At 27.6% G+C, this 15,403-nt stretch overlaps 4 protein-coding genes across 4 annotated transcripts; 1 reads left to right on the top strand and 3 right to left on the bottom strand.

Moving 5' to 3' along the window:
- The first annotated feature begins 1,293 nt into the window (after positions 1 to 1,293).
- Positions 1,294 to 1,835, top strand: LOC102601809 (protease inhibitor HPI-like). Its single transcript, XM_006346382.2, has 2 exons — positions 1,294 to 1,401; positions 1,525 to 1,835. Exons 1-2 carry the CDS (start codon positions 1,377 to 1,379, stop codon positions 1,722 to 1,724), a joined length of 225 nt encoding a protein of 74 aa, XP_006346444.1. The 5' UTR covers positions 1,294 to 1,376; the 3' UTR covers positions 1,725 to 1,835.
- A 217-nt stretch (positions 1,836 to 2,052) lies between these two features.
- LOC107060376 (uncharacterized) lies at positions 2,053 to 3,021 on the bottom strand. The gene is made up of 2 exons (XM_015308227.1): positions 2,724 to 3,021; positions 2,053 to 2,361 (listed from the first exon to the last, which is right to left on the bottom strand). The coding sequence occupies exons 1-2, from the start codon at positions 2,980 to 2,982 to the stop codon at positions 2,270 to 2,272; spliced, it is 351 nt and encodes a 116-aa protein (XP_015163713.1). The 5' UTR covers positions 2,983 to 3,021; the 3' UTR covers positions 2,053 to 2,269.
- An 8,582-nt stretch (positions 3,022 to 11,603) lies between these two features.
- Positions 11,604 to 12,502, bottom strand: LOC107060375 (uncharacterized). The gene is made up of 2 exons (XM_015308226.1): positions 12,179 to 12,502; positions 11,604 to 12,073 (listed from the first exon to the last, which is right to left on the bottom strand). Exons 1-2 carry the CDS (start codon positions 12,438 to 12,440, stop codon positions 11,811 to 11,813), a joined length of 525 nt encoding a protein of 174 aa, XP_015163712.1. The 5' UTR covers positions 12,441 to 12,502; the 3' UTR covers positions 11,604 to 11,810.
- A 2,074-nt stretch (positions 12,503 to 14,576) lies between these two features.
- Positions 14,577 to 15,385, bottom strand: LOC102604384 (uncharacterized). Its single transcript, XM_006346464.2, has 2 exons — positions 15,071 to 15,385; positions 14,577 to 14,939 (listed from the first exon to the last, which is right to left on the bottom strand). Exons 1-2 carry the CDS (start codon positions 15,327 to 15,329, stop codon positions 14,677 to 14,679), a joined length of 522 nt encoding a protein of 173 aa, XP_006346526.1. The 5' UTR covers positions 15,330 to 15,385; the 3' UTR covers positions 14,577 to 14,676.
- Positions 15,386 to 15,403: the final 18 nt, after the last annotated feature.

Here is a 15,403-nt window from a genome sequence, read left to right as displayed (position 1 = left end):
GAAGTCTTCATAATTATGTAAAACACGATTGGAAACAAAATAAAAAATAAAAATAAAAACTTTATTTTGAAATAAAGGGAGGTATGTAATGTAAGAAAGTGAAAAAAGTATTGAAAAAGTTAAAATAAGTAATAAGTTGTGTTCTAAACTCTATTTCAATCTATTTCAATTATCATACAATTACCGGTTGATTTAGTCTCTTTAAATATTACACAAAATGATCGATTTTGTTTTTTATTTTATGTTCTAAACTCTACTTTTTAAATCTGTATACGTCATAATTTCCGACATATAAATACAATTATCTTCACATACCTTTTCTTCCTTCATGTAATAGTATATTTTATTTGTTAGAAATTAGTTCAATGTGAATAATAAAATGAATTCAAATTTAAATTTTTATCTATTTAATTGAACTTGCACTAAAAACTCTTTTATATTCAAATAATATGAAAAAGTTAATTTATATTTTTGATATAATATTTTACGACCGCGCGTAGCGCGGCTGAGTTACCTAGTTATATTACAACTCTTGGAATGATTTAATTCATTGAGATGATAGGAATAAATGTCTTGATTTAATTTCAAAGGACTTTTTTTTTATCAAAATTTTCAAAGGACTTGCTCTTTGATTTAGGAACCACTTATTATGTTACAAAGAGAATTAGTAAAAATCGAGATTTTTTTAAAAAAAAAAGTAAAGGAAGAAATGAGAAAAGAACAAAAGTAAAATGGACGGATTAGAAAGGAGGATCTAATTTGTAATTGACAAGTGTACGAATTAATTTTGTCTTCACATTCTTTTTAAGCTATTATAGTTCTTTCAAATTCCATCCCTCCATCTTTAATCTCCTATACATTAAAAACAATTATCCAACTTTACTTGTTTAATTAAAAAAATTAAAAAATAATTTATTATTTTATGTCTATTTTACCTTTATTTGTTAAATAATTATGATCATCCTCCAACATTTAGATGATTTATTATTAATAAGGATGATGTAATAAAATTACTCTTTTTTTAACCGGTTTGTAAAGAATGTGTCAAGTCCAACATGGACAAGTAAATATGAACGAAAATAGCACGCAGGAGACATTGTAAGTAAATAGATATTAAGTCTAACTCAACCACAAAAACTAGATCAAAGGAGACCAAAAGGTTAATATAGGCAAATGGTTTCTCACTAAAAAAATCTCAACTTTTCATGGTCCAAGTAAATTTTCAAATAGATACTAAATACCATACATATTAAAAAAATTCAAAGACGTGGGCACCTATAAATATAAGGCACACCAAAGAAGATGTCTATCTATCTTCTCCAAACCATTACATTGCACATCCACATATCTCCATGGTCTATTATTAAGTAGATATCATGAGTTCTACGTGTACAGTTCAAGGTAAGCTTTACTTCTTACATGAATAGTTATTTTTTTCCTCTTAAACAACTTCATTATATTACCTCATAATCTGTTTCAAATGTTCATATGATGATGTTATTGCATCATTAAAAATGTGTATAGGTAAGACAGCTTGGCCAGAGCTATTGGGGCAAAATGTTGAGAAAGCAGTGAGTATAATAGAGAAAGAGAATCCAACTGTTCGCCCCGTCGTGTTAAATATATCTCAGAATATTCCAGATCCAGATCCAGTGGACTGTACTCGTGTTCTCGTATTTATTAATGACAACAACCAGGTTGCTCTTGTACCTATTGTTCGTTGAACGTTCTCGACGGAGCACTAATACTACTGTTTTCTTGCACTACTTTAATTATTGTAATGTAATGTCTTTTTCAAGCCTATGCACAATTCTCTTCCTTTTGTCTTTGGTTTATAACCTTATTCACACTCTCTTTATTCCAATGGAATTTCTTTCAAGTGGTTGTCAATAATTGGATATGACAGTCTACTATTGCATGTGCCAACAGTTGTAACGCTTTAACTGATTTTCAAAAGTTAGTTCAAAGTTGAAGACTCAGATTACACGATGATTGTCCAAAAATCATATAAAAAACTCAATAACTTTTTTAATCACAATTAATTCAAAAATCAACTAAGTATAACAGTACTCATTATTTGTTCAAAACATAAAATCTAATTTTAACAATTCAGAAAGGCCAACGTTTGAGTGGCATGACAACAAACTTCATGGTACCATTGTTGCAATGTATGCCCCCATGCTCTCCACAAGCAAAAAAATAAGGTTGTGATTTCTTCAACACAAACTCGAATCCTTCCCCTGCACCCTGGATCGGATTTGCTATCCTCTTAGCTCTTCTCAAGTCGCACTTGATGAAGCTCCAGTAGTTTGGTAATAAGTATACACTGTGTGGAAATCCTCCATTCAAATTTGGTGGATCCTGCTTGTTACATAGAGAAACGAATTCAGAAATTTAAATTAATGAGCGATAAGCTAGTACATTATAAAGTGGGTGCCAATAGTACAAATGTTGAATCATTTAACTTATACACACATATAATTAATCCTTCTATACTATAACGATAAAAAGTGAAATTAATAACATGAAAAATAATGCCGAATTTTAAATTACGTTAATAATATAAAAAATCTTTATACTGTCATTTAATCAATGTATATAAGTTATCCGTTATTACATATATGTCAGTGTGTGTATATCATCCTTAATAAGTGATAGATAAAAGGGAGAATGTCGATTTGTAAAAAAACTTCAATTTTTAAAATTAAAGAAGACATACATACCTAATGTGTCATTGACAAAGAAAGGGCCACTCTTGTGAGCCCAATCCATGTAGTCGAAGCCATAATGCCAATTTTCAGAACCACCAACGTTGAATTTATTTGAGGTTTGAGTAGCATTTGGGTGATAATTACCATAGGGGCAATTGGTTTTGTTCCACTTCCCTCCTGCCCAAGTGTAGTTAAAGTTGGCCATACTAAGGACAAACATGAAAGAAAACACTACAAGAAATAGAAATGTTTGTGCATTAGCCAAAGCCATTTTTTACAAGAATATTTAGTTTTGATTTGCCAATGAAGATAGAAAAGAAATGAAATTGATGAGAGAGACAAAATAGAATGGACTATATATAGGAAGGCAAGTGCAAAATTATGACCAATTAGAAAATGAGTCAAAATTTTGTTGAAGTTGGTTGGTGAGACACAAAAATGGTTACTGACCTAAACCGAGTTTTTTTAGACACTTTTAGACTAATTGGCACTTTAGTTGGTCACTTCTACACTTGAAATATTCTAAGTGGTTCATATCTTCTTCTGTATTTAACCTAGCTATATTTTTTCTTATTTGGAGGTTTTCTTTTTAAGTTTGTATATTATTACTAATTAATAATAATTAGGTCAATGGCCATTTAATTAGTTCTTGGTCCATTAATGATTGATACGGTTTGAGAATGCTCGTTCTAAGTTATGTTATAACTAGGGAATTCGTTCGCGCGGTTATTTCGTGAAAAAATTTAAATGAATTTATGCTACAATATTTTAGTTAAAATTAATTTGAGAGATAAAAGATGTAGAACCATGATAATTATTAATATCAACAATAAAAATATGTCTATTAATATCATATTAATAATAATAATAAATTAGGGTAGTTGGATGAAAATTATGAACGTGTTAGCTAGATCAAATTTGTATTCGTAAAATTTATTTATTTTTTTAAAAATAATTTCTAATAATGTAGGTTTAAACTAAATAATACCTTTATTATATATGTGATCAATGTAGATTTTCATAAAATTTTATTATAAAACTGTGATTACGAATAGAATATAAAATTTCAAAAAATACATGAAATTAAGATATTTCATATTCTTTGTAGTTCACTTGCTCCAGAGTTCTAATCACAAATAAAATATCTCCACAATAGAACAAAATCGACTTAAATTCATAGCAATGAATCGTTCAAAAAAAAATTCCCTTCATATTGTTTAGGTACAAAGAAAATAATTTTTTAAAATTTATCAAATATAAAAATAATTGTCCTTCATTCCTTCAATAGTCGTTTTTCTTATATATGATTTGTAGTTTCTCTTCTCCACTGTTGTCCATTCATACCTGTATGGTTTTATCCCAACTTAGACAACTTTTATTATTAATATATTTTGTTGTTTGCATACGATGGCTTTGTCAGTAAAATTGAATACTTGATGGATATCACTTGATTGAGCAGTCTGAAAGTGTATCTTCTGTGTACATAATTAAATTCTTCTTCAATTTTGTGGAATCAAATAAATGTTGGTGCTATGTGCACAAAAAACATGGTCATCCTTCTTATTCAGTTAGTTGTTGAGGCTATGCATGAGCGGGTTTAGTGTTCTTCTTCTCTTATATTCCCCTATATTAGTCCCCACGTTGTTCAAATTCTTTCTTTGGTGCTTGCTATGTAGCCGTACATACAAAGTTGAGCTTTTCCCTACTATTCATTTTGTTGCCACTTTGAACTCTGAGCTTCGGAAGTGGAACACTCTAATAAGTTGATGAATTAACATAAATAAAAATGACATAATTAATAAGTTTTTCCTTTTCTTTGTCTTTGAAGTAAGGTTTAGCTATGGTTGGATGACTTTTTGAAGATGATAGGCTTCAAACGATCTATAGATGATAATTACTACAACAAATGTCAATTCAACTTAACAATAATCTCACAAATAAAATAATTCAAATACACAAATACACATATTAATCAACCAACACGACAAAAGAAAAACACAATAAAAATAATGAAACTAAAAAAAGAAGAAAGAAAACATCTTAAATTTTTTACTCGCTAAGCATAATTCAAGCAATTGAAGCAAAAAAAAAAGGCTTCAAATATAGTTCAAAAGCATAACCATTCAATACGAAATCAATGAACATGAAAAGTAGAAAATAAATTAAGTATAAATAATAATAATTGAAACTATAATTTTCAGTATTTTCAACTGAAAAGGAATTAAATATACATTAAAAAAAAATCAAAATTCATTAATCATAGAGTAAATAGGACTGAAGAGGCAAATCTATAAATCAACAGATAAATAATTGAAAAAGGCTAGAACTTTTAAAGTACAAATACATATGACGTTGAGAAGGTAGAAAGAAGGATTGTAAAAGGAAAAATAAGGAGAGAAATAATAAATAGTAGTTGAGGGATGTTAGCTACGTATGTATGTTAATATAACAGGTGGAATAAAGAATGTGAAAAGATGATGACTTTAGATTTTTAAAAATAATATCACATAAATGTTAAGAAATAAAATGGTATAAAAATTTAAGGGAAAAAATATTTTTCTATGCCATAGAGAGGTAGTATTTCATTTTTTTTTTTTCTTACTAACAAATAATACAATACAAATAAATATATAAAAAAAGAATTAGCAAAATATATTCACACCATAGAAATTAATTTTTAAAAAAAGAAAAATATCTTTTTGTATTGAACGCTACATACATCAAGAAGGAAGATTCATATATGTTCTATACTAATTAATTATATATTCTTATATTATTTTGCTTTTATCCCTATGTTATAAATAAAATTCTTAACTAATAAATTGGTTTAATATTTAATTGTAATTTTAATTCTAGAAAAATTAATCAAATCTCTATTTTTTTCTCATTCTAATTCACTATAAAAAATGACAGAATGAAAGACACAAAATATTTCTTCAATCACTATAAGTTGGTGATAAAATAAAAACTTACCTCAAATGCTTTAGTGATTTGGTGAAATTGAATACCACGATTACTTCCTTCCTACACATTCAAATGTTACTGAAAATCAATCAAACAAAATTTAGTTGATTAACATATCTAATAAATAGAAAAGAGAACCAACAAAAATTAAAATGAAGAATCAAAAGACAATAATTTCATTGAAAGCCAACAAAATTTCAACTAAGATAAAAAAGAAATGGGAGAAAATAGAAATGAGCATCTAGCATTTCTATATTTAATTGTTATTTATAGATTGGTTAAGCATTAAAAATTAGGAAAAAGAAGTTGATGAGACATGTTATTATTATTTAAGTAGAGAATACAAATAGGTATATATTTTAGTGTAACTCATGGGATATAATTAGATGCAATAATATGAGAAAATTTAATTATTAAATAAATTGATTAATAAAAATAATGAAGAAAAAACTCAAAAAAGAGGAAAAAGATAAATGGTATCCTAAGTTAGAGAGGGTAGCACATTACTTTATCTATATCTAGCTTTGAAATCTATATAAATATATAATGGTGTAAATAATTTAATAATAAGAGAAATATATTTAAAATATTAAAAAATATTATCATTTTATAATTTATCATTGGAAGAAGGGAAAAAAAGAAAAGAAGAAGATTTTTTTTTATTAAGAGTAGAAATTAAAGAGGTGTGAGTTATGAATATTTACTAATTATAAATTGGCATGTGAAGAGTCTTTATTGTAAATGTTCCTCCTTAAATAAAATAGTTATTTGTAATAAATAAATAGATTTAATTTTATAATAAAATAATTCATTTAAATTCTAAAATAAAGCCAAAAAAAGGAGAATAAGATAAATAGTAATGGAGTTATATATATATATAGATTAGGGGTGTTACATTGGAGGGTTGAGTTGAAATTAGAGATATTAAAATAGGTTTAAATAGATATTGGGTCGGGTTATGACCCGCCCAAGTTTACTTTGGGCTTAAATGGGCTAAAATTCGGGTTGGGTCATGACCAACCCAATTTGACCTACTTAATCTCAATAATTTTAATATATTGTTATTTAGCTTTTATAACCACAATTTGAATTTCAACTCAAGAAAATAACAAAAATAAGTTATAAATGAATAGATAAATCCTAGAAGATATGAAATAAATTGTAATTTATACTTTCAATATGAGAACATACATTACATTAATGCAAATAAAGAGTCTTATAACATATTGAAATTGAAAATTAAATTGGGCTCAATAAAAGTTTATTTTAAAAAATGATTTAGGCTTGAATGAGTTGAGATGAGTTAATATGCCCTATAATTATCACAGAAAGTCACTCAACTATAAGTTTTTTTTAACTAAAAAAATCAATTAACTTTGATTTTTACTTCAAAAGTTATTCAATTAAAAATATTTTACTTATAAAGTCAGTCAACCTATTTAATTATTTTTTCATTAAACTTTGCTTACATGAAATTTTTATTTAAAATCGAATTCTAAAAAAAATAAAAATATATCCATTCAATCCTCTTTTAAAATGTTTACAATACGTTATTTAGTTATTTAAAAAAATGATTCATTAAACCTTTTTAAAAAAAATTACAATACCTTCACAGTTCTTTCCTTTTAAAAAATTGATTACTAGAAAATATTATCTTTAATTTAAATAAAATTACCTAATTATTAAATACGTTATTTAGTTATTTAAATTGTTTGCAGATAATAAATCAAACAAATGACTTTAAATGATTTCTTTTTAGAAATTGTTTATTGAGCGACTTTTGAAGTAAAAATCAAAGTATTGAGTGACTTTGTAAGTAAACACTTATAATTGAGTGACTTTTGAAGTAAAAATTAAAATTAAGTGACTTTCTATGATAAAACTTCTTAGTTGAATGACCATTGGGATATTAACTCGAAAAAAATTTGGCCTAACTCATCAACAAAGACAAAAGTTATCTCTTACTATATCCATATTACTACTCCCTCTGTCTCTAGTTATTGTCCATTTTCCCTTTTTAGTTGTTCCTAATTACTTGTTCATTTTGACAAATTAAGAAAAGACATTCTTTTTACCTATTATATCCTCAATTAATTATTTTGAAAAAAGGTAAAACTTCTTGAAAATCTTAAATTTTTAAGTTATTCACTTCATAATTAATAGAGGTAAAATGGTAAACTCACTAAGTCAATAATTATTTTCTTAATAGGTGTGTCAATTTAAAATTGGACAAGTAATTAGGAATATTGGGAGTAATATCTACAATATTCGAAGGATCAATAATATTATTAGTTATAGAAATATGTCAAATTTCCCATCACTTACTTGGGATGTACTTTATATGTTGGTATAGGCAAACCTTTATGTAACATTCTAAAAGTTTATTGAAATTGATTTATGTTATAGTATATATATGTTTTCTATAATAATATCTTGTTAAAATAATTAAAATTTTGACCAACGATATTGTTATAAAGAGATTTGACTGTATTTATAATTTAAGAATAATTTTATTAAGTTTAAACAATATGACCCTATGGAGTCATTTATTATTTCAACACAAGGGATTATTTATGCACACAATATCTCAAAAAAAATTTTTAATTTTATGATATTAATTTCAGTTTAATAATATTGAAGACGGTAAGAAAACTTACAAAAATTACATCAAAAAAAGAAAGAAAGAAAAAACTATCTACTTTTTACCGAAATATTTTAAAACGTTGAATTAAACAACTCAAATCTTCATATTATTAAAAAAATATGATTTACAACAACATCCAACGTAATGTATTACAATCAAATGAATCACTTTTTATTAATTAAAATTAATTCTTACTTTTATAAATAATAATATTACAATGTGAAATTAAATATTTTATGTGTTTTAAAACTAATACTCTAAAACAAGTAATATGTAAGAAGAGAAGAAGGCAACTTTAAAATATTAGTATTCTGTCTGGTCGTGTTTGCATCATCAACACTGTGATCTTCTTGTTCATCACAAAACCCGTCGATGATGGAGTCCACTTATTTTCAGTCTCCTCCGTAACTTGATTTTTCGATGTAGGTATATATTCGTTAGCAGGTTCAAGCACTATAGTATCGATAAATTTTCGCATGATCAGGATTATCATCCAGTTTTGTTTATCTTTGTTTATTTCTTTTTGATTCACCATACTATAAAGTCTTATTAAGAAATATTATTATTTTTCCAGAAGAAATCACTTGTAATGACTTAATGTTCTTTCATCACATAATTATTATTTTGTCTTTAAATGATGTTAAAATTACTAAAATGCCATTAGTCGTCCTTCTCGCTGTTCTATATAATAGAAATATCTTTGCTTTTGATTGTTAAACAATTTTACAAGAAAATCATGTCTGCGCTTAATGTGGCAAAAGACGGAACGAGTTCTTTTATAAATCCTAGAACTATACAAAATGCTAAAAAATCCTTTGCTAGAAAATTCATCTGACGAGGCAATGTGGAAAAAAAAGAAAGAGAAGATAATCTACAAATGCATATAAAAAGGATAAAGTGTACGCAGAAAATTACGTGCATATTCATTAATATTTATTTGGGACACTATGTATAATTCATTGATCACCATCCTAGAAATTAAGAGCTTACTACCACAGAACATTCAGCTATAAAAGCTTATTTTAATGAAAAGAAAATGAGTCTGGTAATTACCGGCGCTATCCCAAATATACAATACATATACGATGATCATGTATATTATACATATACAATGATATGTATTAAAAAAAAGCTTCGGTATTCAAAACCATAACATTCAAATAAAAACTACACTACTATTTAAATAAAAAATCAAATTTAAAGTAGTCAAATCAAAATTACATAATCCCAAAGAAATCATTAATATTCAACTCAGTACTCAAATCAAAACTAAAATGTTCAAAATAATATAATGCAGGATGGGAATGAATAATGATTTTCGACTAAATCATATGAACAAGAACTATGTGGCTAACAAAATACTATTTTTTACAAACTATTCTAGTTTTCTTCTTGAATGACTAATGAAAGTTGGAATAGAAAAAACCTCCTTACAATTTTAACGTTTTTTTGGCAAAAGCACTTTCCATGTCACGCAACTCTTTATTGGGAAAAAATATAAATGTAAGAAAATCCACACATATTTGGAGTGTAAATAATTTTTTTGGACAAATTTAGAATACAATTTATTTATTTTCCCAATATAATGATGTGTTTGATATCTCTACTCTATATATATATATATATGTTAATAAATTAAATAACCAACCTTAAGTTGTAAGTATATTTTTCAACTCCCAAGTAAATGTTCAAATATGGAAAAAATATTAAAACCAAAGACAAATTACACCTATAAATATAGACACCCCCAGACTGATTTTCTACAAACAATTGCACATCTATAATAGAATTGGATAGATTAATTAGCCAAATATGAGTACTGCTGGCTGTTCGTCCGCATGCAAGGTTACTGGTAAGTTAATTTTTTTGCTTTTGGTTGTTATAACGATTGATTGGTATAGAGAGATTTGACTGTATTTGTTAATGTGTGTATATAGGTAAGTCATCGTGGCCAGAGCTAATGGGAACAAATGTGGCCAAAGCAGTGAGTGTAATTCAGACAGAGAACCCAAGTGTTCATGTTAAGGTGTTGAACATGTCTAAGCCAATTCCATTGCCAGTGGATTGTGCTCGTGTTGTTGTCTTTGTTGATGACACCAACAAGGTTGCTCTCCCACCTGTTATTTGTTGAACAAAATTAGTTTCTCACTTAATTTCTATTTATTTCAATGGAATTTTATCAATAAAGTTGTTTTCAATTTTGATCTATGTTTACTACTACGTACGTCGTCCTATTACAGGGGCAGCAACATTTGTATGCTATCTCGTATTTTTTATTAAATGCGACAGATTTAATTTATGAAAACACAGTTCGTTTAATTTAAATAAGTTGAATTGAACATATATTTATTGTTGAGTCTCTTAATTAATCGTAACCAATTGGACCATCTAAAAAGAACACATTTCTTCAACTAATAAGAACTCATTTTTTTATGCACTTAATATTTTCTTGTACACAAAATAAAGTAAAACTATCACTATTATAGGTGAAAAAGTCTACCTTACAATGAATAATAATAATATGGAAAATTTAATAAGATAAACAAATAGTCTAAATGTTACAAACGATGAATAAAGAAGGCATATATTGACATTACGTGCAAAAATAATTGCTGCAAAATTATGACTCTCTAAATGAGAGTTAACGTGCAAAAGCAATTGCTGTACAATTATGAGAGAAATGTAACCTAAGACACTAAATATTGCACACAAAAGACACTCCAAATGAGAGTTAATAAGGCATGCAATGGCACTAACGGATAGAAGTAGTGCAATAGCCACAATTTGTAAATCAATGTGCAAACAATTTAATATAACTAATTTTTTGTAGAATTTTGTGTCATTTAAATAATTGATATTTTATGAATTTTTAAATGAAAAAAAAAGGTCAAATAAAGGAGAAAAAAGATAAATAGGATCTTTGGCCATTGAGAGGTGTCACATCACTTCTTTTTTATCTAGCTTTATTATATATATTAGCTTAGAATTAATAAAGAAAATAGCATATTCCCATAACCCCTTCTATTTTATTTACTTTAATTCTCTATAAATAGTGATGTAGTCTAATTTTAATTTAATACTAGAAACAATGCAGTGAGTCAGCTCATCAACATATTCTCTAGTTTCTCTGATTCTTTCTATTTCAAATTTCAAGTCAAAAAATATTTTAAAATAATACATATGACAAAGTGCAAAACTCAAAAGGCAGATTATAGTCAAAACGTGCAAACATTCAAGCTTAATTATCTGCAAGATTTCGTAAACAATTCAAATATCTGAACATGAAATAGTTACATATATATCTCATTAATTATCAATTTATTTATTTTTGGTCAAAACTTCAATCACAATAAATCCAAAATAAAATTCCAATATAGGAGTATCTAATAATAAGTGTACTCAACGCTAAGACTCGTTATTTTGTTCCAAACAAAACTAGAATGCAAAAAGTTATACTAAGTATTGTATTTGGTGCCGTAAAGACACGTAACTCAGAAAGGCCAACGTTTGAGTGGCATGACAACAAACTTCATAGTACCATTGTTGCAATGGATTCCCCCATGCTCTCCACAAGCAAAAAAGTAGGGTTGTGATTTCTTCAGCACGAACTCGAAACCTTTCCCTGCACCCTGGTTTGGATTTGCTATCCTCTTAGCCCTTCTCAAGTCGCACTTGATAAAGCTCCAATAGTTTGGTAATAAGTATACACTGTGTGGAAATCCTCCATTTGGATTCGGTGCATCATACTTGAAAACTGCACATAAATGAATTCAGAAATTTAAAGCTAATAAGCAAGATAGCGACATGTAACTCTATATATAATCCTTTCAATTTTTAAAATGAAAAAAGACATACGTACCTAATGTATCATTTACAAAGAAAGGGCCATTCTTGCGAGCCCAATCCATATAATCGAAGCCATAATGCCAATTTTCGGAACCACCAACGTTGAATTTATTTGAAGTTTGAGTTGCATTTGGGTGATAGTTATTACCATAGGGGCAATTGGTTTTGTTCCACTTTCCACCGGCCCAAGTGTAGTTAAAGTTGGCCATACTAAGAACAAACATGAAAGAAAACACTATAAGAAACAAAAATACTTGTGCATTAGCCAAAGCCATTATATTTTTGCCACAATTAAATAGGTAGCTTCTTGTTTAGCCAATGAAGATAAGAAGAGAAATGGAATTGATTGTGGTGATGATAGAGCCAAAATGATGGGCTATATATAGCAAGGCAAATACAAAAAAAATGACTAATTAGGAAATGAGAAAACAAAAATGAGTCAACATTTTGTTGAAGTTGGTTGGTGAGACACGAAAATTAGTGCAAAAAACACTTCATCGCCTCTTTTTTTTCCAAAGTGAGACTTGGTAATTAACTATCTCCAAGTCCACCACTACACCCAAAATTCATTTCTAAGAATATCAAAGTGGTTACGGACCCAATTTACTGAGTTGTTAGACACTTTTCGTCGTACTAATTAGAATTTAGAGCATTTGCTTCTACACTTGAGAATTGAAATATATATATCCTAAATAATTAGGGGTTCATATATTATTTCTCTATTAAACATGTTTTACAAGTTTTACTTATTTTTCTGTGTTCACAGGTTTGCACATAGAGCAGTGGCTATAGTAAAAATTATACCATGACTTATATCAGTGGTTGTACAGCAAAAAAAAAGGCAAATCCCTTACAAAAATTATATTTTTTTTCACAAAATAAATCTGTGAGAAATGTGGACAAATATACTAGTTAAAATTAAATGTACTAAAAAAAACAAACATTTTAGTTTGTTTTGAAATTCTTTTTGCGCAAGCACGTACAGATTGATGCAGTTAGGGGAAAAATTATTTGGAGGGTGTAAATATTTTTTTGTGACGAATTTAGAATACAATTTATGTATTTTTCCAATATAATTATGTTTTTGATATCTCTATATAAGATAATAAATTAAACAACTAACCTTAAGTTCTCTATTTTTCAACTCCTAAGTAAATTTTCAAATACGGAAAAAATTATTAAAACCGAAGACAAATTTCACCTATAAATAAAGACACCCCAGAATTATTTTCTACAAACAATTGCACATCTATAATATAATTAGAGAACTAATTAGCCAAATATGAGTACTTCTAGGTGTACGTTTGAACAGTGCAAGATTTCTGCTTGGTTAATTTTCTGTTAAATTTTATAACCTGATTTAATTGTAACAATATTGTTATAACGAATGACTCTTGTAAAAATAAAAAAATGAGATTGTATTTGTTAATGTGTGTGTAGGTAAGTCATTGTGGCCGGAGCTAATGCCTAATGGGACAAATTGTGGAAAAGGCAGTGAGTAAAACAAAAAAATAAATATTGTTGAGTTCTTCAAAGATGAGTATAAAGAAAAACCAAAATGAAATTAATTAAATATTTGCTAAGTTCAAAATATTTTAGTAAAAAACCAAGATCTAGAAAAATGAAGAACAAGGTGATTTTAGTTCAAAATATACTTTGTGAAGTTCTATTAAAATTCTAAGATTTATTCCAAACTTTAATATTTTATATATATAAAAAAGTCTATCAATTATGTCTCCAACTATAAATCAAAATACCCAACCCTTCAAAGTAACAATGTTCATTTGATTTTGATAATCTGAAAATGTGTACTCGATGTGAAGAGATGGTTTGAATATTAAGGTGGGAAGATTATATATATTAATGAATAGCTATTTACCATCGTGGTTGTTGTTGTTATATTATTATTATTATTATTATTCTTGCCTGGGATATTTGTAATTAATTATAATTTGACGATTTATAACAATCTATAATCATGTTATTAGTAGTTTTTATTAAAAGTTTGTGCTCTGATTTTTTGATAAATGTATTATCTAGTACATTATAAAAATAGTATTTTTTTGTCAAACAAATTGATAATTTTAATGATTTTTTAGAACTTATGAATAGATTAGACATGTTTTATGTTTTTCATAAAAAAAAAGTGAATATGTTTTTCAAAAACTATGATCAAAACATATATATAGAAACTTCAATTCAAACTCCACCCAAATCTAATTGCTCAAAAATATTTGAAAATTTATGGTCGAATCGCTCCCTAAGAATTTCACGTAAACTGCGTAGAATATTACTATTTTTTTCAACAAATCAAATATCAATCGATCTTTGTTTGTCAAAACTCCAAATACAATATAAATTCATATTAGAGTAAAATTACAATAAATAATAAATAAGTTTAATACACGTTATTCTAATTATTCGTTCCCAACAGAAGTAAAATGCAAAAAGTTATAACTAGTATTGTATTTGGTGCCGTAATTCTCCGACAGTTTGGAACAACAACATGACTCAGAAAGGCCAACGTTTGAGTGGCATGACAACAAACTTCATAGTACCGTTGTTGCAATGTATGCCTCCATGCTCTCCACAAGCAAAAAAGTAAGGCTCTGATTTCTTCAGCACAAACTCGAATCCTTTCCCTGCACCCTGGTTCGGATTTGCTATCCTCTTAGCTCTTCTCAAGTCGCACTTTATGAAGCTCCAATAGTTTGGTAATAAGTATACACTGTGTGGAAATCCACCGTTGGAATTTGGTGGATCATACTTGAAAACTGCATGTAATTAAATTAGCTAATAAGCAAATAATTAATGCATGCTCCTTTATTTTTTTAGAGTTGTCATCAATAAATAGCGATGGGTAACTCTATATTCCTTTCAATTTTTAAAATCAAAGAAGACGTACCTAAAGTGTCATTGACAAAGAAAGGACCATTCATGCGAGCCCAATCCATGTAGTCGAAGCCATAATGCCAATTTTCGGAACCACCAACGTTCAACTTATTTGAAGTTTGAGTTGCATTTGGGTGATTATTACCATAGGGGCAATTGGTTTTGTTCCACTTACCTCCGGCCCAAGTGTAGTTAAAGTTTGCCATACTAAGGACAAACATGAAGGAAAACACTACAAGAAACAAAAATGCTTGTACATTAGCCAAAGCCATTATATTTTTGCACAAATAAAAAGGTAGCTTCTTGTTTTTCCAATTAAGATAGAAGAAAAATGGAATTGATTGTG

Source organism: Solanum tuberosum, unplaced genomic scaffold (assembly GCF_000226075.1).
Source record: "Solanum tuberosum cultivar DM 1-3 516 R44 unplaced genomic scaffold, SolTub_3.0 scf00073, whole genome shotgun sequence".
In the NCBI taxonomy this organism is placed as follows: domain Eukaryota; kingdom Viridiplantae; phylum Streptophyta; class Magnoliopsida; order Solanales; family Solanaceae; genus Solanum; species Solanum tuberosum.
The sequence above is the reverse complement of the archived record's forward strand: the minus strand, read 5'-3'. Positions and strand labels throughout refer to the sequence as shown.